General features: G+C 35.7%; 2 protein-coding genes across 2 annotated transcripts in view; one reads left to right on the top strand and one right to left on the bottom strand.

Annotated features, from left to right (window-relative positions):
• The window catches only part of DNAAF6 (dynein axonemal assembly factor 6), a 36,233-nt gene extending 22,174 nt beyond the window's left edge, over nucleotides 1–14,059 (bottom strand). Inside the window, exons 1-4 of the mRNA XM_010987563.3 lie at nucleotides 13,962–14,059; nucleotides 7,569–7,736; nucleotides 3,822–3,894; nucleotides 1,733–1,838 (exon numbers count right to left, since the gene is read on the bottom strand). Of these exons, the coding sequence (XP_010985865.1) occupies nucleotides 1,733–1,838; nucleotides 3,822–3,894; nucleotides 7,569–7,733 (344 nt within the window). The 5' untranslated portion in view covers nucleotides 7,734–7,736; nucleotides 13,962–14,059. The remainder of the gene's footprint in view (nucleotides 1–1,732; nucleotides 1,839–3,821; nucleotides 3,895–7,568; nucleotides 7,737–13,961) is intronic.
• The window catches only part of NUP62CL (nucleoporin 62 C-terminal like), a 61,223-nt gene continuing 48,644 nt past the window's right edge, over nucleotides 13,294–25,872 (top strand). Inside the window, exons 1-4 of the mRNA XM_064483178.1 lie at nucleotides 13,294–13,398; nucleotides 14,184–14,372; nucleotides 14,461–14,623; nucleotides 14,741–14,887. Of these exons, the coding sequence (XP_064339248.1) occupies nucleotides 13,294–13,398; nucleotides 14,184–14,372; nucleotides 14,461–14,623; nucleotides 14,741–14,887 (604 nt within the window). The remainder of the gene's footprint in view (nucleotides 13,399–14,183; nucleotides 14,373–14,460; nucleotides 14,624–14,740; nucleotides 14,888–25,872) is intronic.

Below are 25,872 nucleotides of genomic sequence, written 5' to 3'. Positions count from 1 at the left end.
TATTGATCTATATGCCCATGATGCCCACATGGATTTGCTCTAGCTGCCATGCTGCTCCTCACCCCGAGACACAATTTTCTAAGTGCCTACTGTTTACATTTGCCTGGATGTCCCAAGGCACCTTACAGGCCACACACCCAAAACCAAACTCACCACTTACCCTCCACCTACATTCCTAATCACAGTTAATGGTTTCACTGTTCACCCAGTCAGCCAAGCTAGTAATCTCAGCATCATTTCTGATGCTTTCCTCTCATTCATTATATCCAATAAATACCAAATCTTCCTTCAAATACCTCTCAAATAAAGACCCTCATATTTCTCTCCAAGGCCAGTGACTTAGTTCAGGCCCTTATTTTTTATTTGGCCACTTGGGCTTCTTCTTTGATGATCTCCCTGTTAACGTTTTTTTACCCATCTTCTTCTATCCATGGGGGCATTTTGAAATGCATTTGCATAAGATAGAAAAATAAAGATTAAAAAATCTTATAAAGCAATTTTCTTCATATCCTGAGTGGAGGTCTTATTCACATAAAGCTTTCATGGATATTCTTTCTATAGAACATCTCACATCAGGATGGAAAGTAAAAATTTACTCAAATCTGGAGTTTGCCACATATGGATGCTTGACGTCCATTAAACTATATGAGAAACAAATGACAATTCTTAGCCTTTCATAGGGATATGTGGACACTTAACCTGAGATTTACTCCCTTCATATTTAAGATGCTGACAGAAATATTTTAAAATCCCCTTTGAATTCTTTTGTTTATGAGGTTTATGGGGTTTTTTTGTTGTTTGTTTGAAAGCTGGATACTATTTTCCAGTTAATTATCTTCAGTCTGCCACTGCTTCTATTTTCAGAACTGACATAGCAGATAGAACCATAGGGTTTTTTTTTTAAACATTGGACACGGTTTTACAGTCAGAATTAGAAAAGTTCTCAGATCCCTTGCCACAGAAGTCTTTAAGAAATTATAAAGTACATTATAATTTAATAAATATTGCCTTTGTTTTTCAAACTGTTCTAATATTCAATCAAGATTTTATTTTAAAATATATACATTTAAAGCTTAGTGTATTTAATCATTAATTTCAATTATGGATGTAAACATACTTTAATCCTTAAAAGTATGAGTGTTTTCATTTATTAGTATGAAAGGCTTTTTATGATAATAATTCTAACTTTCATATTTATAATTCCTATTGAAAAGGCTACAAAGCAAGCCTTTAATCCTGCTTGCAAAATATACTAAACATAATCCTAAAATAACTGGTAAATAAGTCCAGGTAACAACTGATAATTGGAGGGAGAACATAGCCTTTTACTGAAATTGTGGAACACTGAGTAATTAAACGCAGGTCTTTGACACATAAACATGGCATAATAATTTAGTCTGTATGAATGCTTGTAATTTAATGGGCTGGTTTTACCTACTGTTAGTTCCACATTATACAACTAAACTACATTAAATATAAATCTATAATGGAAATGACTGTATTTTTCGTTTTTTGTTAGATAATAACTGAAAGGAAGGTATTATGATTTATTATTTGTTTCTGCTCTAGAAGGGGAAAAAAATCATCAATTACACATGGCTTCTGTGTGTCACCGTAGTTTTATCTTTTATGTGGTAGAAGTCACCTTATGAATCTTGTCTTAAATAGAATGGTATCAGAGGACACATCTAACTTAAACCCCTAAACACGTTCCCGGCTTCATTTGACTTACTCTGGTGTTTCTCTGACATCCCACATGTCGTGGTGCTCTGCTCCTTCTAGAACCTCCTCTGGATTCCAGATGTCCTTCGTATTTTCATTGCTGGTTTGAGGGATGACTGGGAAGAAAGGGAAGATAAAGCTGAAGCTGTTGTCTGTTTTACCTCTTGAAATTGCTCCTGTTCCTCTTCACACTCAGTTTGGGATCACTGAAGTAAAACATTTTCTATTTGTAATCACAAGCTTCTTTTTTTGGTCAAAGGAAGCTAAATTAGTAACAACTGACTTAGAAATCTTAATTAGTACACAGCCAATACATTGAAGAATTGTAATAATAATAATTGTAGAAAGTTTGGAAAAGACATATAAATAAAAGAAGAAAATTAATCTATAATGCAACTGCCATGATAGTCAATGATAGCATTCTGGTGGATATCTTTCCAGTCTCTCTCTCTCTGTGTATACATGTATATACACATATATAATATATACATATTTAATGCATAAAAACACTGTATATAAATTATGTATCATGTATAACATATATGCAAGGAAATATTACACATTTTTCAGAAACATAAATAGGACCATATGTAAAATATTCTTACATAAAAGAACAAATCAAATATACAATCTGATTTGGGGGGAAATGTTTTATTTTGCATTGTGTTTTATTATATAAAAGCCCTTCGATACCTTTTCCACACTGTCATAATTCTTAAAAAACACTATCAGTTAAAGAAACTGAAAACAATAGAAACAATGATCATTTTTTAAACCAGTATTTCCCTCATGTAGACATGAGCTATAAAGAAAATCTCTGTCACTTATACTTTATGTTAAACTGAGCACTTGCCTGGGTTTCTACATGTCATCTTTAAATGTTTCAAAGTAAGTAGGCATGCAAAATCCCAGCTTCCATTTGTTCCAATTATTGGGGCAGCAAATGGACCCACGTTAGGTGTAGAACATTATTTTGAGCCTTTTTAAGCATTCCCAGAAATGCACCTGATTGTCAGGTTTTCAATTCTGCCAGTTCTTTTGAAATGCTCTGTTTCTAACCAGCATGGGCTTTGTAAAGCCTAATTACCGATTTATATATAACATTTCACATATGACTCATTGTTCTCAGAATTTAGAGATTATTAGACCAATATTATCAGAAATATAGGCAGCACAGAATTACATCCAAATTTGAACTAGTCTTCCATGGAGTGAATATCTTTTGAACAAGGCAAATAGACTCTTGAGTATGTAGAACAATAATAACTGAAATTTTAAAATCATCCGCTCAGACCTCATTTTAGTCATTATTTTAAACATTTTTCCAGATAAAATCTTTTACAATTACCTAAATTGATGAAGGTACTTTACTTCCTTTCCCTGTCCACCCTCTGGTAACTGTGATCATGACCATTTTTTAAAGATGTGTAAAATGTTCAACTCTGTGAAAATGTATAGGCCAAAATGCTCAGAAAACATCCCAAAATATTTATTCTAGTTTATTATACCTGTGACTTTATATGTCACCCTGTGGGCTTAATTTATAAGCTTTCAATGTAAGATAAAGTTGTGTAGTTATTTGTTTTATTGTGTTCTCCAAGAGACTATTAGCTCAATGGGGGCAGGGACCCTTTCTATTTTGATCCCCATTGTAGTCTCAGAGATGATGATACTACCTTATACATAATAGGCTCTCAATAAATATTTATTGAATGAATTCATGAATGAATTCTATGAAATTACCAGAATACAGCAGCCTAGAAGGTGAAGAAGCTAAGCATCTTGGTAACTAGACCTTAAATAATAAAAAAATCATCTAACCACATGTGACTTTCTTGGTTTTCCACCTTAGAAAATATTCCAAAAATGTGAATAATGCAAGACAAACTAATTTGCATTATTAGAAAAGTGACTTACCTGCAACAGTAGAGCAAAAACGGCCTCTTTATATGTAAATAGATGTCCATTGTTCCCGCAATTATTTGAGTTCATCTTTGATAAGTGCTAGTGTTAGTCAGTATTACTCTCCCTATAATTTTGCTCCCAAAGAAAAGATTATACTGATTATGCTGATCTACATGCCTTATTAAATAACGTACTTTTGAGCTCTTCTCTTTTTGGTGGTCCAATATTCCCAGGACCCATGGCTCCGACGGCAGATGAACTATTTGCCTGGAGGAGAAGAAAAGTCCAACATTCTGTAATTACTACATGTATAACTTATATGACCAGTAATAATTTAAATTTGATAAGCTTTCCATCTAAAATTTCATTGAGCTTCCTAGTTTAATTTTAAACTATCACTGTTATACAACCGAGAGACAGATGTCAAGTATTATTTTGAATGTTTTCCTTGTCCTTTCAAAAAGTGTTTGGTTTAATAGACTGTAAGGCAGAATTGATCTTTGGTCAGACTAAATCCCAGTTCCTGCCCAGTGAATCATGTTCTCCTGGGGATATGGGAATGAGCCACATTCATCTCTTAGCAGGTTAAAATCAAGTATTAGTATAAGAGCATTGACCCCTCGGTTTTCGCAGTTGTATGGTCATAGTTAGATGGGGGACAGAAGTATGGAAAAGTTTTATAGAACTGAAAACAAACCACTAAACAGAGTCTAAGTATTTAGACATCAAACAACTCATTCAAAACCTTGATAATAGCTTTTACTTTTTTCCACTGTGGTGTGAAACACTTCTTTGTCCCACCACCTCACAACACTGAACTAGTGGATTTAAACAGCAACCCCAAATTAACAGTGTCAAATACATGGTAAACCACTTGAGTCTTCATGCAAGCTCAGGTTTATTTTGCCATCTTCTGTACAAGTACACACATCCCCACAGGACTGCCCCTGGCTCACCAATAGAAGAACAGTTTTCTTTTTTCAACTAAGTATAATACACACTACACCATCAGCATAGAGGCAACTACCTCATTGGTCCCTGTCAGGGGTTCTTCACTATTTCAAGAAAATCCCCATTCTTTTACTAATTGTTCTTGCTGATGTCAGACTCAGCAGTTCCAATTTACTTCATTGCTGGCAGTCAAAAATTCTTATCTCCTTGGATCCAGGCCAACTAGCACCTCTAATTCTCCTTTCCCAGGTCCCTGCCCTTATCTCCCAAGATTTCAGGCAGGTACAAAATGTGTAACGTCCCATTTGGGCAAGAGGAATAGTGTCCATCCTTGAAAGTTGGTGGAAAAGCTCACTTGCGTCTTTATTATGCTAAATTATTCCAACAGCTATAAATTAAAAATTAATCTATAACATCTCAACAGTTTCTAAGACAGTAACTACTCCTTTGCAAAAGGTGCTTCTAAAGTGCTATGTCTGCAGTGAAGGTGTTACAGGCATTTTAATGTGAAAATCCCAAGACAATATTCTGTACATTTTTTTTCTTTTTAATCACTAATGTCATATAAACTTGCAGTGCTTTTCTTAAGTTATTATTCATGAGAATACTAATAATACTAATAGTTAATCAGGGTAAAGCATTTCTTGGAACATGAGGGCCTCGTGTTTTGTTGAGTGCTTCCTTCTGCAGCAAATTAAAATCTGTAGAAATAAAAACTTGACCATTCTTGACAAAAATTGATATGCTCTCCATGGACAGTGATGACTGGATCAGTATATCAGAACAGAGGGGGAGTTTCAGTTTATTAACTTAATGAAAATACATGATTAAAAATAAAATTTTCAAGTGAAAAGACGGATCAGGATAATAAAAACATTAAAAACCATCTGGCAATTGTTTCTATAAGAATTATCATTTCAGTCTCTACCATGAAACTACATCCAATTATCTGAGCCATTTATCATTGCCATTCACACCACTTTGCAATATGTAAGAGTGTTAGAACACCCTTGTTACATTGTCTATGAAGAGTAGTGAACATTATGTCCCAACGTCTTAAGGTCTCTTTGTGAGTTAAAAAACAACAGGCATGCTCTCTTCCCAATCTCCCACATTCTTAACAATCCATGGTGAGGAAAGTATAAATAAACCAATGTGTACGCAACAGTTCTAAAATCTTTTTAGTGAGTGTATTTTCAGAAACACATCACTCTTGTAATCATTCCCCAGTTCCCAAGATTAATACATGTTAAAAAATGAAAAGCCATTTTTCTCCTGGAAAATTTAATAGTTCATTAGAAACATTAATTATTCTCCCACTGTTCTGATACTCCAGTTCCATATCCTCTAACGATATCTGTACTGTGGTGTCCGAATGACCAATTATCTCAAAATTGCTTTTAACTCAGATATACAGCATCATACATTATTATAGTAATTTTCCTCTATAAATTGTACAATTTGGTAGAATGATTCTAGTCCCTCTATTCTCATAAGCACTCATCCTTCCCCTGGAAACACCTCTAGATGCAAATAAACATCTCTAGATATAAATGCCAAAGGAAACAGGCTTTGTAACCAGGGTAAATTCTTATCTCTGAATCTGTTCCAGTTACAAGTTCCACTTCCCTTTATTCAAGATCACTGTTTCTCAAATATTTACACTTTTTCTATATGACATAACCTTACCTTTCCCAGGATGTATCATTCTATTTCAGTTAAGGTAGCAAAAATGAGTTTGCCTTCCCAACCTCATTGATATATTGCTCTTAACTTTTTCTCCTGTGTCCTATTTGGTGTATATAATCAGTGCTGTTACTAACATCCTGATTTTTCTTATTTCTTTGGCCTCTACTAAGAATTTTCTCTGACTAAAACCTCTTAGTTCCTAATCCTGGCTCTAAGCTTACTCAGTTCCCCTTTCCTACAAAATTTTATTTCCACTGCATGTTTTACTTGATTTTGCCCTGTTCCACCTAACTTCCCCCTGGAGCTTCCTGGAAGCTCAATCCAATGTCAATCTGAACCACTGAAATGGCTGCCTATTTAAATTATACTACTTGTTTTTCCACACTATGGCAGGAAAGAATTTTGGGAGGAGAAAATTGATATGTATATTCATGGGAGATGGTTTATTCATGGTAAACTGGTCATAAAAACAAAGAACTTCACTAAAATAATTTAAAGCAAATTGATATATTCTGCTCTATTATGAGATTTCTGCCCCATCTTTTGTTTGCCTTCATATAGCAGTTTGATATATAAGGAGGAGCAGAATGGAGAGCAGGGGGTTATATGAAAGTATTTCAATTTTTCTGGTAATACTGGCAGTGAATGTGGAATGGCCAAAGTTCAATTCACGGAACTCTCCTAACCAAAATAAAGCCCATCTTGCTGCTGCATGCCTCCCCGAGGTTCCCTGCCCTGACCTAATGCTATTCAACTAATTAGATTCTGCAGCTGTATCTATCTGAGCATGTAGCCGGGAGCCAGTTTTAATAGGCTGAAGCTAGTTTGTCCCATTATTTGGCTCAAAATATTTTCTGTTCTGCTTTTGTGTGTAGACAAATAAAAAAAAAAAACTAAGGGGAACGGGTTTTGGGGGCCTAATAAATACTGACTAATTAAAATGATTTGTTTTATAGAAATATTGTCAAGGCTTAAAAATCCTAGATACCACTCTTTGCAATGGTTGTCAAGCATTCTTTGGCCATAAATATAAATGACAAACATTTTGAAATGTGGCTATTGCTACCATAGTTACAGAACTATTTTCCTATTCAGCATTCAGGTAGTTTAGAAAAAATGTAATTATGTTTGCTAGAAATGTACTAGAGGTTATACTCTCATGCATAATCAGCCCTGCAACCTCCTGTGAATGTATTAGATGACACAGCCCTGCTCCCACAGCAAGGTTGGAACAAGTTGTTCAAACACAGTTTTGCAACTTAGTGTGATCAGAACAAATTCATCTGTAAGTATACGACCACCTGTTCCAACTCAAAGTCATCCTCTTCAGGATAAAGTAGTCTTGAGAGAGCCTGCAGAGTTGAAACTGAAGAAATAGTTTCAATTTCCATGTTTTCAGATTCCATGTGTTCAGTTTCCATGTTTTCAGTTTCTGCATTTTCAGATTCCATATTTTCAGAGTCCATGTTCTGAGGAAGAAGATAATCAGAAAGAGATATTTTAGTTTTCTATTTTATTTAAGATATGAAGATTTTTCTAAACTGTCATATCTCCCTTCTTGCCCTGGGTCACTCTGTTATGTCTTATTCCTCCTTGAAAATCCTTGTAAACTCCTTCAAATATATGTATTGTGCTGACTCGCAGACCTGGGGCAGCAAGTAAATGTGAATATTCAGCTTGTTTTATTAAAACTTCATGCTCAATCTAACAAGCATTTACTGAGCACTACATAGTGATGCTCAGGTTTTAGTGTGTTTAAGAATCACTTGGGGAGTGAGTTCAAAATGTATATTCTTAAGCTCTACCTCTAAAGAAAGGGTATGTCAGTGTCATATAGAATGTACATTATTATTTGGTGATGTACATTTGTAGACTACCTTTTTATCTGTCTCATATATGCTGTCTAGGCTGTATGTTCCATTTAGTGAACTGAAAAGGATGTTTGTTGGGGGGAATATCTCAAGGAACTTTACTCGTTTCACACTTTTGTCTCAGGTAGGCCTGTACCTTTTGCTTTAGTTAAATTTTTCATCAACCCTTGATATTGCTGTTTGAGAACCCTAATGGGTTAGTTCATTAACTTCAGTGAAAGTTCACACAAATTTTTTTTCTGATTATAATAGAGACAATTGATGTATATTGTGGAGACTTTAGGAAATAATACATTAAAAGTAGAAATAAGAAAATCACAACTACCTGTTAATCCTACCAGCCAGATATCAGCCTTTTAAAATAATCTTTACCGTTATACTTGGAGTAGGAATTCAGGATCTTTAAAAATATTGGACGTGTCAGATTTTAATAACCTGAATAAAGACTGTAGAATTAGGCCTATTGTTAGTGATTTGAGCACAAATATAATATGACTCTTTTCAACATTTCTGATATTTCTTAAACATTATTTTATAAAATTAATTCAAAAGAAACATTTCTTTAGTGCTTATATTAAATGATCCACTAAATTTTTACATTATGCCTAGAACAGTAATACAAAGGGATTCTCAAATGTGTGCTGGTACAATCACCTGTCAAAATCAATCTGCATGTAGATGGTGTTTTACAAAACTTTTGTTTTACTCTTATCTTTTACCATTACTTTGACTCTGTTTTTTAAAAGGAAAACTGATCTTAATGCTAATCGGAGATGCCAAGGGTATGAAACAAATGTTAAATTGCCCTGTACATTTAGCGTAAAGGCAGTATAGTTAAGAGTAAAGGCTCTGGAGTCATGCTACCTAGATTTGTATTTATCATTTACTTCCTAGCTCTGTGACTCTGGGCACATCATTTAAACTCTCTATACCTCATTTTCCTTATCTATAAAATGGGAATAATTATAGTGCTACTTCATAGGGTTGTTACAAGACTTAAGTCGCTTAATATATGTATAAGAGCTTGGAACAGTGCCTGGCACATAGTAAGCACTCAACATATGTTACCTATTATTGGTCTTTTAAAAATTTAATTTTGCTGGGCATGAATATCACTTCTAATAATGATGTCGAATAAGTTAATGATAATACTCATTACATTGGAAGCTCATTAAATTGGACAAGGTAAAATAAGAGGTGATAAAACAATCTTCTCTCACAGTATGGTCTGGTAGTCGGCTATGGAAATGAATAATTGACACATTAAATTAAACACCGAGGCTCCTGTTTATATTTTAAAAGTCCTAGCTGATTGTGTGTTCATTAAATATTTACTTAACATTGACAGCAACAAGTTTATTGAAACACTTTCTGCCTTTAACAATGAAAGGGGGAAATGGATCCAGATATTAGGTATAAAGATATAAATGATATTTTGAGTTGAGATTGTACAATGAGACAAAACAACAAATACAGCAGAAGTTGTTTTATTTCCCTGAAATAGGAAAAGCTTTATAAAAAATATCATTATTATATGGCACATAGTGCCAGCACCCACAGGTATATGATGATGAGGCTTGTTAGAGCTCAAATGTGGGCTGGTGAGAGGGGAAGAAACTGGAACCAGTAAAGCTAACCCAGAAGAAGGGTATTCAGAAGTCCCACATAGAGTGTCTGAGGTAGCAATCAGAACTGCTATTCATGTGTGCTCATCTGCTTGGCAGTGACATGGCAGTGGGAGTTTCAGGACATGAGTGGTGTTTCAGGGCAGAGAGGTTTGAATAGTCATGCTTACAGACCTATTTAGGTGAAGTAGTACCCTGGTCCATAGGTGGGGGTATAGGAGGCCGGGTCCAGTTCTTAAGGATTGTGGGCAAGTTGGCAGCTAGAGGAAGGCTCAGAATAGAGCAGGGCTCAATGTCACAATTGGAAAAGAGAAAATGAACCAGGCACTCCATCAGAGGCTTTCTCACGTCACCTGGGCAACCCCAATGGAGGTAATGAAGGAGGGCTGCAGTTCAGTAGGTATACTGGACACTGGATTTAGGAATAGCAGATTCATTCTAAATCCTCACCAGCTGGGAAGTAGCTCTGGCCTGGGTCTCATCTGGTGAGAGGCAGGGCAGTGTGGGCAGTGGGAAGCTATACCTGGAAGCTGAGTGTCTTCAGTAACTGGAGCTGGCAGGTAGTCAGCAGTTGGTGAATACTGAATGAAGCATGATTAAATTCATACGAACGTTGATTTCAAAGTAGTCACCTTGGAAGGTTATACATTGATGTAAATTATGCTATCACTGCTCAAAATATTTTGGAATTACCTTCATATGTATCACCAGGAAAATAGGTATCATTACAGTATCACTCTGATTACACATCAGATTTGTCTCCAAGTGATTTCTAGCTATATCACATCTACTTTCAAAATATGAAGATTTGATACTTGGAGGATATTCAAAAGAACGCGCTACAGGCCTCAAGGCGATTCTAAAAGAGTAGTTTCAAAAGTAATTTGAGCAATAATAACAGCATTAGAATACATGGATAGTTTCCCAAAGTGATTGCTTTGAAGGGGATGCTACTCCTTGTGATGTAAACAAATCATTCACAATAGTTTATAGTAACACTCTTTATATCTGAAGCATATTAGGAGTCAGACTTCTTAACTTCCAAATTATGCCAGCATACAATGGTATAGATTCATACTTAGCTAAACTGGAGAAGAAATATCATAATAAAATTGGCACTTCAAAAGTAATTTTTACCATATTAACCATAAATAATAATCTATAAACACAAAATTATAAATCATGACAAGTTTGTTGATATGGTATTTTGAGGAATAAAAGAATCAGCAATACTTTGTAAGTAACTAACTAAACACTTCAAAGTATCAAAAGAGAAAAACTATGATGTGAATTTTTGGAAAAAAAGTATTCTAAATTCAATGGAAATGAAGATTCTACTAGCTTTTTTAGAAGTCATAATTTCTTAAACTATTAAAAACATACTAAAAATCATTTGACCCAAACTGATCACAGTGGAAAAATTAAAGCAAGATGCGTTTTTATGAACTGTGCAGTGTTAGTTATTTGTAGGACTATCTTTTGTTTATAAATTTGATATAAAGTTCATCTTGAGCCTGGCAATCAAGGTCCTTCAGTATGTAACCCCAACCTAATTTTCTGCACTTCCCTTCTATTCTCTCCTACATGCAATCTGCGTTCTGTTAAAAACTGAACTGCTAATTAAACACGCCCTATAATCTCCTGCCTTTGTACTTTGGAATATATTCTTCCTTTTGTCTAGACTACTCAGTAGAGTGTAGTGATTAAAAAAAAAGATTCTGTCTGTTTGAATCTGGCATTGCCACTTAAATAGGCCAAGAATAAATTTACACTAAGGCAAATTTAAGTAGGAATTTCATTAAAAACAAAATATATTGCTAAATCTTTTATTTGAGATTTGGTTATCTAGAAAATAAATTTTCCAGGCCCCTTTTTTCCCTCTCTCCTTTGCTAGGCCAATTCCAATGGCATCATTTTCTAAACAGTGCCCTTGATTTTTCCACATCAACCTGAACTCTTAGGGCCTTCATAGGTAGAAGTGTGATTGGGGGATCTCTTTTGGTACTAGTCACAGTGAGCTAAAGAGACAGATGCTTCAAAACCACCCCTTTGCCAAAACATTAGAGCCATTTAGGGACTAAAGAAGCTCAAGCAGGATGGTTCCAGACTCATGGCACTGAAGCAATAGTATAAGTAACCTGAGATTAAGTCAGACTCTGGTTGAGAAGGCTGGGGTCCTGTTTTCTATTTATTTTTGCCTCCATCCACAGTGTCAACAGGAATGGCTCTTTGACTTGAACTAATTGGAGAGAAGTCTAGGTTAAATTAGTGAAAACTCTGAATTACACACTATTCAAAAAGAAATCCTATTTTTTTAAACATTTTTTATTGATTTTTAATCATTTTACAATGTTGTGTCAAATTCCAGTGTAGAGCACAATTATTCAGTTATACATGAACATACATATATTCATTGTCACATTTTTTTCTCTGTGAGCTACTATAAGATCTTGTGTATATTTCCCAATGCTATACAGTATAATCTTGTTTATCTATTCTACAGTTTTGAAATCCCATCTATCCCTTCCCACCCTCTGCCCCCTTGGCAACCACAAGTTTGTATTCTATGTCTATGAGTCTAAAGAAATACTATTTTATTAATTCAAGTATATATATAGCAAATAAAATCAGAGTAATAAAGAATCACCAAATAATATCATTTATGAACTGATTTAATAAGTAAACACATATCCCTATGTAGAGTACTGACTGTTTATAGCTGAATGATTTCAAAGTATTAAAAATCCATTTACTCTCAAATAAAATTGGCATTTCTTCTGCAACTTTATTTACATAATGCCTTATTTAACAATTCCTGTACTAAAATTCTTCTGAAAACACAAAAGTAAACATCAGTTCTGCCTGTGTCTCAATTAAATTATAATATACTGGTTAATTAGTTTTTTAAATATATTTTTGACAACTATACACATCAATGATTCCCTGCCTATTAAAAGTAATTCATTTTGAATTTTTTTACAGTACCAAAAATGATTTCTTTTTTTAGGTCTCTAACTTTCACTGTCATCAAAAGTACCAAGTCATAAGTAATTACAGATTTTTGTTACAAATTTCAAATATATTTAGTGGAAGATGATTTTTCAAACTACCAGAAATATTTCATAAACCTAAAGATCAAGAAATGAGCCTCCTTATTTAATATTTCCTCTGTCCACTATTCTTTATTTTAGCCAAACTTAATACACTTGTCAATAATTCTTTTGTTTCTGTCTCATTCTCACACTCCACCTCTATCTAAAAAGGAGTTGAGACAGTACATTTTCCTTCAGTTCTTTGAAATTTTCTCAAGTCAACAGGTCTCTTTTCTTCATTTCTTCTGCAAATAGTCTCTGTTCTGAATCCTTGTCACAATAGGAAGCTCTTAGGAGAAATGATCCCTACCTCTCTGGTCAAACTTTGTTCTCTCTCCTCACTTAGATTTCAGTTTTTCACACAGTCCCTTACCTTTTGACAGGTACCCTCCAACGACATATAATACTTACTCTCCCAATCAGCCCTTGGTGAGTAGCATGTCTGGTAGGTACAAGAAATCCACGCACACCACGCTACAGCCCCCCAAGTGCGGCCTAACTGCTTCTCACTGCTTAATGGATCTGACCAACGTCCGTCGGAACGTTCAGGCCACAGCGTTCATATTGTCACACACAGACCATTGGCTACGTAGCACGGGCCAATTTTTTCACTCGGAACAGCGTTATACCCCCTAAAAAAAATCCCACCGAAATCAGGGTGGTCCAAGATAAACCAGGCCTGTACATGTAAAACAGAAGGTATAGTGTCTCCTCCAACTTGGAGCACCCAGATCTACCTATAAGGAAGCATAGTTTTCACTCTCCAATTAACATTAGAACCATAAGCATGTGTGTGTGTCTACAGAAAGACTTTGGGAAGGCTCCACACGTTCGTTTTGGGCCTTCTGACATTCGATCCGCATCCATCCCTTGTCTGGTAAAACTGCTCTCTCACATCCTGAAGACTGAGTCTGGTTAAAGCTGAATCCAGCTTCTAGCGTCTAGCGCAGGGTGATTAGGGCACGAGTCTGTTCTATCGCCAACTTGCGGCTTTTTTGGGGGGTATCTCTCAGAGTCCTAAGTATCTAGAGTTCTCTGTAGTTTCTCTGATAGTCACGGCATCTGAGGATCCCTCTTTCCCCCTCCTAAGGTTCGGGTTTCCTCACCTGGGTCAGTTTTTGGGTCGCTCTCTAGGCTCCGAAAATACGGTGGAGAGCTCTGCGTCCCGTGTTGCCCGGGTAACAACTTTGTTTCCTAACTCCCCCAGCCCCCACCGCCGGGTTCCCGCTTGACTTTCCTGGCCAACCATAGAAGAGTTTTCTTTGAAACTGGAGAGAATCAACCAATCCGAGCGCGCGCCAGTCGGGGTAAATGGCTGCCCTTTCCAGTTAACTAGGTCGACTCCATTTAAGCCTCGGTCTCAGTTAGCGACTCTCCATCGCGGACGCGCCCACTGTGGAGGCCGATTTCTTTCCAGGCCAAATTGGCCCCTGCCAACCTCTCTGGCTGCTCCGCAGTCTCAGCGACCGGCCGATTTATTTCGAGGTCTGACAGCGAGCGGCGGCGCTGCCACCAAGGTAAGTTTGCGGCGTTTTTGTTTGTCCTGGGCATCAGCCGGCTCCCTCGTCGTTACTCCCCCCCAACCCCTCGCACGTCCAATTCCAGATAGGACAACTTATCTCGCAGTTCCGGAGCAGCGGGGGAGGAAGGGTTGGCTCAGGGACCTGGGGCTCGGGAGAATTTGCTGCGGTTCTCTGCTCGCTCCGCACGCCCCCTTTCCGCGCAGACAGAAACACGTGTAGTGGTTACGTCTGGGCTCGGCGTTTGTGTATGTTGTGTGTGTGTTTAGGGTGGGATCGCCCTTTTTTTCCTTTGCTGCGGGCAAGCCTTTTGGGTCTGGAGTTCCAGGGGAGTACCCCTTTGGCTGCCACGCGGCTCGGATGAGCGGCGTGCCAGAGCTACGCTTGGCTCCCGCTCCCGGGAACGCCGCGGGAGCTGGTGCCCGGCTTTTCCCTTCTTGGAGTGGAGAAACGCAGGCGCGCCGCTGGTTTACAGCTGCTTGACAATCGGAGTGTTTGCACTTCTCCTAGAGGTACAGTTGTGACCCTAGTTTCCCAGGAATTCCGTGATTTGGTTTTAAACAAAGAGGAAGAGAAAGAGATGGCTTAATAAATATTTCGATTGTTCGGAACTGGTTAGCTGTGTTCGATAGTGGATTACTGCATATATTGAGTGTTGTAAGCAAAGAGAGATAGGATTGCTTAACGGATGGTTACTTTTGGTTGTACTGGGCTTGGAGTTCGGTTATGAATTAACTAAATTGCTTTCTTTCTTTCTGCTCTCTGGCGAAGGGGCTAGTGAAGCTTGAGTTATTTGTTCATTCTACTTGTTACCGCAGTAAACAAAATTGAAGGTAGAATATTTACGATATTGGCTAAAGTTTTGGCTTTTTGGCCAAATTACCTATACCATAATTCCCCTTATTACTGTAGATGATCAGAGTTTAAGGGTCTTAAAATATGTTATTTCTCTACATACTTGTGGAGCTTAACTTATGTATGCTGTTCTGTTTCTTCTTGCTTGCTTTTTTTCTTTCTATTCTGCCTCAGTAAGGTGCATTATTCTAAATCCATAATGCCTACGTAGTGCTTTTCGGACCTTTTGGCTGTGACTCACTGTAAGGAATAAATTTTGTATTGTGACCCAGTACACATCCACAATATATAACTAGCAGCCATTTCGCAGAAACAATACTTAACTACGTGCAATTTACTCTGATACTTTCCTTTATATTTTTAAAAATGTAGGTCATAACCCACTAATGAATTGTCATTCACAATTTGAAAAACACTGGCCTTAGACCTTTGGTTTTCAAACTTGTGTGTATTTAAGAATCACTTAGATTTGACACAACATTGTAAAATGATTATAAATCAATAAAAAATGTTAAAAATTATAATAAAACATTTTATATTGAGGATAATAGCTAAAAAAAAAAAAGAATCACTTAGGATGTTTGTTACAAATGCAGATTTCCTTGCACTCCAGGTACTGGTTCTGTGGGTCTGTGGTGGGGCCCTGGAAGGTGATTCATATAACATATATGAAGTGCTTGGTACAATGCTAGATGCACAGATACTTAATAAATAATAGTTTTCTTCTTGAGAAACACACTATTTATGTTTAGGGATATAATTTCTTCTTCGAGATTTGGCCTGCTCCTGGCAAGGTTGAATCCAATGCTAAGTGCTGTTTTTTCCAGGGTTGGAGGCATAGGTCCTGGATCTGAGATGAATCTTCAAGCATTTGATTCCTATGGAGAATTTTGTTAATACAGAAACTTAGGGGTTGAGGAACACAAAGATTAGAGAGGTTCAGTGACCTGCCCAGGGTGGTGTCAGTGAGTGGATCTCTGAGATGCTCACTTGATTAAGTCTAATATTCTCATCCATTCTGCCTTGATAGCAGGTCAGATCTAGAGGCAGATTTTGAAACAGGAAAAAGAGCTTCCCTGACTTGCCTATGTCAGAAACAGAGACAACAGAATTTCTTGCTTTTGACTGCTAGTTTGATTTTAAAGTGATGAAACTAAAAGATAAAAAACAACCGAAAGTTTCTGTGGGTTATAGCTGTGAAAAACGGATATAGTTTAGCTAATTCTTTTATAATATATAAATTATTTTAAAACACTATTTAAATAATTTATTAAACCAGCATTGAAAGAAATTAAAGATGAAAATTTTCTCTTAATTCTGCTATCAATATATAACTGATATTTCTGTTTCATTCCTATTTTATCTATAGGTACCGTTATTATTACATAATCTTAATCCCTGTTTATACATTTTAATTCTTTTTATTTAATATTATTCTGGGCATTTTTCTATGCTGTTGATAGTTCTTATGTTTTTCATTATTAATAGCAGCCTAATATTCCATAAAGTGAGATGGCCATAATTTACTCAGCCTAACTAAACCAACAACAGAAGATTTATTTCCAGTTATTCCATGTTATCAATAACACTGTAGAGTCTTGGCTATTTAAAATCATTTATATAACTTTTATGTTTCATGCACTCAAAAGGAATCCTAACAGGAAGGTCAAAGATCTGGACCTGAGCTGTGAGTTTTTGTTCCCATTGGATGAATGAATTTGCCCATCTAGGTTTCTTTGTGCTGGAGTAGCAGTGATCAACCATGGTATCCATTTATACATATGAGTTAGGTTGAATGTATTTTTAACTAATAAATATGGACATTTTCAAAAGGATTTACTTTAAAAAATGTATGAATCATAGCAGATTCAAGCAGATTCAAGTGCCATAATAACACTCATGCTGATTAGCTTTCTTTATAGAATATCTTTTCCAAAGATTATATGAGTATATATTCATTTGTAATTTAAATTTTTTTATAAGGGAAGCAATTAAGCTGACTGGGAGAATAAAAGTTATAATTGGCCTATATTAGCACATCCCCCTTTTCAAAGCACACAGATTGTCTTATTTTTTGTCACTCTAAGACATTAAGTAACCCCTCTTTTTAATGTTATAAAGCATTTCAAACAGAAAAGTACAGAGACCATTGTACACCATCGTCCATGTACTCACCAAAGATTTAACACTTGTTAACCTTTGCCATATTTTCATTAGATATTATTTCTGAAGAACTAAAACATTACATTAAAACTAAACACAAAACTAAAACACTACTTTCTTGCACCCCTTCCCAGTCTCATTTCCTTCCCATGCCAGAGATCATTGTTCTTCCGAAGTTGTGATGGATTTTTCCTGTGTGTTTAAGTGCACTCAAATGTAGATGGCCATAAGTGATTTGTAATGTATTGTTTTGTATGTCTTTTAATATTTACATAAATGGTTTATGGTACTTACTTTTCTGTAACTTTTTTGGGGGTTAACAGCGTTTTTGAGATTTATCTGTATTGATAAATGTAGATAAAGTTAGTTATTTTTATTGCTGTAAAGTAGCCCTCATATAACTATGCCACTTAAAAATCTCTCCATTCCCCTATTGTTGCTGGACATTTAGGTTGTTTCAAGTATACAAATATTCATATAAATCATACAAATACTGTGTGATTCCACTAAAAGAAATACCTAAAACAGACAAGTTCATAGAGACAGAAAGTAAAATAGAGGGTACCAGGGGCTGGGGGAGTGGGCAATGGGGAGTTATTGTTCAGGGGGTATAGAGTTTCTGTTTGTGGTGATGAAAAAGTTTCGTACATAGATATTGGTGATGGTTGAACAATATTGTGAATGTACTTAATGCCACCGAATAATACACTTAAAAATGGTTAAAATGGTAAATTTTACATTATGCATATTTTACCGCAATAAAAATTACAAACATAAGAATTACGCTTATTTTTTCAAAGATGTATACTTGATGACTTGTTTTTGTGGAGTAAAGCCCTGAGAAAAGTGAGATTTATTAAAAAAAATAATAAACTCAAATTAAGTTATATTAGCCAGATTTTATTTTTCCCTCTAAAATGATATATTTTTGAAATCTTTAAATGACTACTATTACTTCACTGTATAAGATTTTTATGAATACTGTACTTCAAAAGTCTCCAGTTTTTTGTTTTTTCAAACAAAAAACTGGGGGAGGGTTCTTCTAAAAGTTTGGGGCTTTTGAGGCTGTGTTTTGCATTTCAATGCCATTCCTCCTTCATTTCTTAGACTAGTTCTCTCCAGTGATTTACTCTGTACTCTATCTCCTCTCCCTTCCCTAAGCCTGTTCCTCCACCGCTGCCCCCACCCCTTGCTCTGCCTTTTTGAGTCCCTCTGCCTCTTTTCCACTTAGCCAAGCCTTCTCTTTTGGTTTCTCTGCCCTCCACTCTTGCCTTCTCTTGAGTCCCCCTCTCACACACACACACACACACACACACACACACACACACACACACACACACACACAAACACCCTGCCTTTCTCTTGAGTCTTCAGCTCCTCCAAGATTTTCCCTCTCTTGAGTCCCTCTGCCCACCCTCCCCTTTGATCCCACCCCTGGTCTTTTCTTTTCCAATTTTGTAACTGCTAAAGGCACTCACTGAGAATGAGGCCTGTTTCATGGCAATTTATGGTCTTTTGCAGTGTCAGCCTTTTAATGTTTGGAAAGTTGGTCTTAGTTTTGGGATTAAAAAAAAAAAAACACCTTTCTAGCCCTTAAAATAAGATTCTGACCTTATGGCTTTGACAAGTTATTGTATGAAGGGGGAGAAAAGCACTTAATGTGAAAGATAATCACTGAGTTACATTGCTTAAGATGTTTAATATGAACTCAAAACTAAAGAACCGTTTTCAGTAGCCCTATATTTTATTTTGACATAAAATAAAATGATCACCATTAGAGGTTTGATCCCTTCCTTTTTCCTTAAAAATTGCTTTGTTTATTTCCCCTCTCCATATCTCTTTCTCTCTGGGAACTCAGACATTTAGGATAAAACATTAGTAACTCAGTTTCTACTTCCAGAGTTGGCATCAATAACTGTCAGTGCAAAGAAGGACCCTATTGTACTTTGAGGCTTAGATTTTTCTACTTTATTATTTTGTTCCATTTCTGGAAGGCTTTCTTCGTGAAACAAGGAGTTTATTCAGTGAGTTTGATTTCAGATTTCCCACTACACACAACACTCCTAGGATCGATAAACGAGATTGGTAGTACACCGAGAAGATAATTTGCATGCTGATAAATGAGATCGATGTGTAGTAATTTTTTTTGAATTGTAATTTGAGATGCAAGGTATGTTCACTCCCTGAGGCAGCTAAGAGAGTGCTCCATAAATAACCCTGATTTACTGATCCTTCGCTGACAGTGAGGAGGACCCCAGCATTATGTTTTGGAAAGCTTTCATATAGCACTTTACATTAAATCAAATTAGACAAGGTAATATATGTGGAGCGCCCTTTGTAAACTTATTTTTAAGGATGCATTTTGGTTACTCACTTAGTGGAACTGCCAGGATTTTAGAGGTGAGGAAACTGAGATTCCAGTGCATTTAAGTGACTAGCACAGTCTGGTTAAGTGTCAGCACTCATTGTGTTGTTTTCTTCCTATTCAGTTGTTTAGTTAATTCAGTAAGCCTCATCTAGATTGGAGTACCAGGCAGGGACTATCTGCCCATTTCCAGGAGCCTTTTCAGTGAGCTCTGATGATTTCTTTGGGCCTAGTGAGCTTTCTGCAGAAGCCCTTTTACCATCGGTATTTCTTTCTTTGAACATGTGTGCTTGCATTAAGGCATCCAGGATGGAACTATAAGCTGGGCTCAACATAAAAGGCTGTAGTTTTGTCTACTTTAAACTGCTTTATAGTCAGGCAGTGTGGATAAGGAGAGAGCACTTTGAAGAGAAATAGATGTTGAGAAACAGAGGTTGGCTAGAGGGACTCAACAATGACAGAGAGATATTCCTACTAGCCACATAGAGGAGTACAGACTTGTTTTCCATTTTTTATTAAAGCAGTTATATGCATAGAGAAGCTGAAATGTGCTAAGGTCCTGTTTGTTCAAAAGAATAAGGAATACTGATTAACTTCAGTATTAGAACTTCAGTATCTTCTTCGTTAGAAGAACATGTACTTAACTATGTTAAAGTATTCAAGAGAAACTCACAATAATGAATAGAATATGTAACTTCCAACTGTGAGAAAAATAGAAGAATAAAGAAAATCCCGTCAATCCACTTACGCAGGAGAAGATAAAACATAATACAACATGGCAAATAGAAAAGACAAAATAAGATGGAAGAAATGAGTCCAGTTGTATCAGTAGTCAAAATAAATGTAAATGCACTCCTTCATTAAGAGATTCTTAGACTGTATTTAAAGATTTTCAGCTTTACAAAAACCACACTGAGAATGACTCAGAAAGGTTGAAAACAAACAGGTAGAAAAAGATATACTAGGTAAATACTAACCAAAAGAAAAATGCTGAGGCAACATTAATATCAGAAAAATATGATTTAAGGCAATTTAGTAATAAATAGTCATCTCACACTGGTGAAGGAAAGGAAATCTACCAAGAGAGTATCAACCATGAATCTATGCCCCTAACAAAATAGTCTTGAAATATATAAAGCAAAAAGCAATGGGAGTATAAGAAGAAATTGACAATCTCTAATAATAATGGGAGACTTTTAAAAACACCTTTGTCAGAAACTGGTTAAGAAAAATAGATTTAAATTTTTTAAGTGAAGGATATGACAGATATAAGATCTAAATGAAATGGAAGGGAAAGAATCTTTAATTCCAAATTCATAATGACAAAAATTCATTTGTTTTATTTCTCAAATTTCTAAGGTAGAAAAAAATTTAAATGTACATGCTACATTTAATAGGAGATTCTTATAATAGGGAGATTCTTAAATTACTTCCAAAAGAATAGAAAGTACACACATGCAAGGACACAGTAAAATAATTCCACCTTTTGATGGCTACTGGAAGATTTTCCTTTGGCCTGTAATATGGCATTGATAACATGACCTAATTCTGAAAGTGTCAATATCTATGACCATATCAGAACCATGGTTTGACAGCAATAATTTTTCTGTCAACATTTGTAATATTATCATGTATTATTATATAACATATATGATAATTTAAATTATTATAGTTTATAATAACATAACATTCATAACCTCAGGAGAGTGGTACCCTTTAGAACATAAGATTACATACAACAAGGGCTCTTATTCTGCCCAGAATGCATCTTTTTCTCTGCCTTCCAGGACTAGTTATTACACCATTGAAATCACCATTTGGAACTCACATTTTGAAAATTTTAAAATGTGTACATGGCTTAAAAATAAGCATGTCATAATTAACACATTTAGATAAATATGTTCCTTCAGAGTTACTCTTGGGAAGGTGTTCAGTTATAACCATGACACTAACACGACTCAAGATACTGTATTTCATCAATTTTAAGAGCTACAGTTTTTAAATTTTAACATCTCTGAAATTGAAATGAGTCTTTAACAGTTGATGTTATTTTACAAACCTTTTGGTCTAGGTGGCAGTTGTGACATCATAGTTGTTTCCATATGCATATGTAATATCAAAATGTCTAGAATCAAAACCCGCATGAGTGGCCTGGGTGAAGATCCTAGAGACAGTAGGGGATCACCTTACTCCTAGAAACCAATGGTTGTGGGGAGCCAATGGAGGAGATAGTTAACCAGGTTTAGTTATTGACTATGCTGAAGTGGGAGACAAAAGCTGGCTAGTCTACATATTTGCAAAGCTGACTTGAAAGCATAGCATAAATGGCTTTTAGGTCTTTTATGAGTTCTTTTAAGAATTGCTGCAGCAACAGTGCTTCTGGTGGCAGAGAAGTCTTCAAGAAATTTGAGTTGAAAATTGGATTCTGGGGTGGGAAGGGATAAATTGGGAGTTCAAGATTTGCAGATACTAACTAATATATATATAGAATAGATAAACAGTAAGTTCATACTGTGTAGCACAGGGAACTATATTCAATATCTTGTAGTAACTTATGGTGAAAAAGAATATGAAAACAAATATATATATGTTCATGTATGACTGAAGCATTATGCTGTAGACCAGAAATTGACATAACATTGTGGACTGACTATACTTCAATAAAAATATATATACAAAAAAAATTATCAAGGATTGCCAGGGGTTCAAGGGAAGGGAGGCAGGATAAATAGTCACACAGGGTTTTTAGGGCAGTGAAACCATTCTGTAGGATAGTGTAATGATGGATACATGACATGTATTTGTCAAAACCCATAAAACTGTACAGCACAGAGTGAATCAATGTAAACAATGGACTTCAGTTAATAATAATATATTGATATTGGTTCGTTAATTGTTACAAATATACCATACTAATAATGCATGATGTTAATAATATAGAAAATTATGAGGGGGAAGTATATGAAACTCTGAACTAGCTTCTCAATTCTAGAAATCTAAAACCATGCTAAAAAATAAAAAAAAAAAGAAAATTGGATTCCAGATATTTTTTCTTAATGTATGCATGTTTCATTAAAATCTATGTCTACATTGAAAGGAGCTCTTTCTAAAAGTATAAAAAATTTAAGCAATAAGAAGGAATCATGATAGGTTGGTGTTTTTTCTCTCTTTTTTTTTTCATTTTTACTGGTGGATAAAATAGTGGGGCTCTTAACTTTGATGAAATATTTTTGAAACCAATTTCTTAGAATTGCCTTTCAGAGCTATTATATAAAAACTGATTGTTAGTCACATCCCATTTTATAAATCTTGACTGGGTGGGTTAGAATTATGATTTAACAATGATTTTCCCTTAACACTTTAAGGGATATTTAAAGATATTATCCCATCTTCTTCTAACATTTACTGTTTGTTGCTAATGAAGAACCTGCTGTCAACTTGGTTGTTACTCCTTATTAGGTAGTTTTTTTCCCTCTCTGATAACCTTCATATTTTTTTCTCTGTCCTTAATATTCTAGGGTTTCAATATAAAGGGTGTGTGTATATGGTAGTGGGAGGGGTTGCCTGCTTGCACTTGGTGACTTTAAATATGAGGACTCATTTTTCTTCAGTTCTAGCAAACTCATTTATTAACTCTGAATAATGCTTCTGCCATTCTGTTTTTTCCTTCTGACTTTCCTTCTGGATATATATTGAAACTTCTCTTTTGTTTTCTCCTTATCTCTTAATTTCTCTCTTCTTTTCCATCACTTTATCTGTCCTGTGTTCTGGCAGATTTCTTCTATTCTCTCTTCCTGTTCAATGATTTTTTTTCCTCTTCAACTATGTCTAGTCTACTATTTAAATCTATCTCTTGAGCCTTTTTGTTTCTAATACTATATCCACTTCTTGGATTTCTTCTTGGTTCTTTTTCACATTCACTTATTTGTTTTGTGAATGTTATTTCTTTCTTGAGCTATTTGGACATATTAAACATTTTAATGTACCATTCATATTGCTCAATTATCTCTTAATTCCTTAGATGAGAATTGTCTTAATTTTCAGGTTTGTAGACTGCTTACTTAGATGTTTTATAATTCTTGTCTTTGAGTTAATTTCTGGGGGCTTTTTTGGATCACATGTTGAGTAATGCCATGGACAACCTTCCTGGGCCCTGAAAGTTTCATCAGCTCCTAACCAGTTTTTATGTTAGCATCTTAGTTTGAAGTTTCCACACAAAGGTAAATTGAATTTGAGCCACATGCATATTTTCTCTACCAGCTTGAGGTTTCTGCATGTCTCCATTGCCTTTTCCATTCTCCTGTAGAGGTTTCCCAGATTTACGCTTCACTAGGTCTCTGCTGATTGAGGAACCTATGACCCTGTGGCCTCAGATTTACCCACAACCTAGCATATTTCCAGCTTTTAGGGCACATATGTCATTCAGGTTTCCCCCTTGGTCTCTACAGTGTTAGCTTTTGCTCATAGATAGGAATTCCCTGTCTGGCACCTTAAAAAAAAATGTCTTCTTTCTTCAAACACTCTGCTTTGTATTTTTTAATGTTTTTATTAAGTAAGTCCCTTTTAACTGTTATTTCTTGGAGTTTGGAGTATAAGAGATTCCAGTGTGGCTTCCACCTGCCATCTTGATTTGGAGGTCTTGTTGAGATTTCTAAAACTTTTCTCCTTCCATTCCTCTCTTAACCCCATGGAGGGTTTGGAGTCAGGAGTGGGTTTATTTTTGGAGGAACTGGTATCCCTACCGGTTGATTTTCTTTTGGCTGTGCAAAGACAGCCACTTCAGCTCCAGGGTTTACTTTCTCTCTACCTGGTACAAAGGGGTTTAATTTGAGGACTCCATCTCAACCAGTTAGATGTGCATCTTCTACCGACCTGTTCTCATTTAGTAACACAACTCCAGTTACACAGAATACAGGATTCAGCTTTGGAGCACCAGTTGCATCAACTCCTACCCCAGTAGGAACTGGATTTTCCTGAGGGTAAGAGCAGCACCGTTAGATTCTTTCAGTGATTACAAAGGCAATCATCTTTCAAAGACAAGCTTTCCATTCAGAGTATGGAAAGGGTAAAGGGGTGGTATGGTATTTCTAAGTCAATTATCAGGGAATTATGCCACTCATTCCCAAGATAGACTTATAAATTGAAGCCATTTCTTATTTGAGACACAAGGCACATTGAATTCTGATCTGTGGTCTCCCTTCATTTTATGTGAGCCACAGGAAGAGTACTCACTGGGTTTTGAACATATATCATCTTGAAATTAGGCTGCTTGCTGATTAAGTGTCTCTCTCTAGAGAGATCTGTCTATTGATCATTGTAATGACCTTGGATATACATTCTTCCCTCCTGCATCTCAGAATTTTTAAAGGGAGCATTTTTTAATGCCTTTCTGTATAAATTCAGTTGGATCCAGCTATTTCTTTCAGTAACACCTGATAGCCTAATGAAAGCTGGAGTATTCCCTCTGGAATTCTTCCCTATCCTGTTAGTTATTTAATAACTTGTAATTGAGTGTTAAATAACCTTTCTTAGGACAGGCAATTTAAATGTTGAAGCACTTTTTTCATGGGTCATGAAATACATTTAAAATTTTCTAGAAATTAAAGAGATGCCTCTTGTGTGACTTTGTGAGTCAGTGTAGAAAAACAAAAACTTACATTTTTAATAAAGTCTACCAGACTGATAGAAGTGTAAATTCTGTTGTCTATCCTGAAAATAAAATTTTCTAAACTACCCTTTCCCCATTAAAACATTTAAAACTTTTTTCCCCTTAAAGTAGACCAAATTAGGAAACCTTTATCTGTGGATGAGCAAATAAGGGAGCTCTATACATACATTCCTATATTAATATCTGGTTATCTTTCCTTCTGTATTGAGATGATATAACCTATAGAATAAAATCTTACAAACTATTTACATTTAAAACTTAATTTGACAGGGGCTATGTAATCCAGCTGCCATTTATGTGTCAGAATACTGTTCTATTGATTTTTTTCCTTTTTCTATTTAGAATAAATACAAAAAAATTAAACTTGGGCAACACTGCTTTCATACAACCTACAGTGATTATAGGGGCTTTGGGCTGGATGCCAGCACCCTTACTAATGCTGTACA

This window comes from Camelus dromedarius, chromosome X (assembly GCF_036321535.1).
Source record: "Camelus dromedarius isolate mCamDro1 chromosome X, mCamDro1.pat, whole genome shotgun sequence".
NCBI classification, from domain to species: Eukaryota; Metazoa; Chordata; class Mammalia; order Artiodactyla; family Camelidae; genus Camelus; species Camelus dromedarius.
Note: the sequence above shows the minus strand (reverse complement) of the source record. Positions and strands in the feature narration are given on the sequence as shown.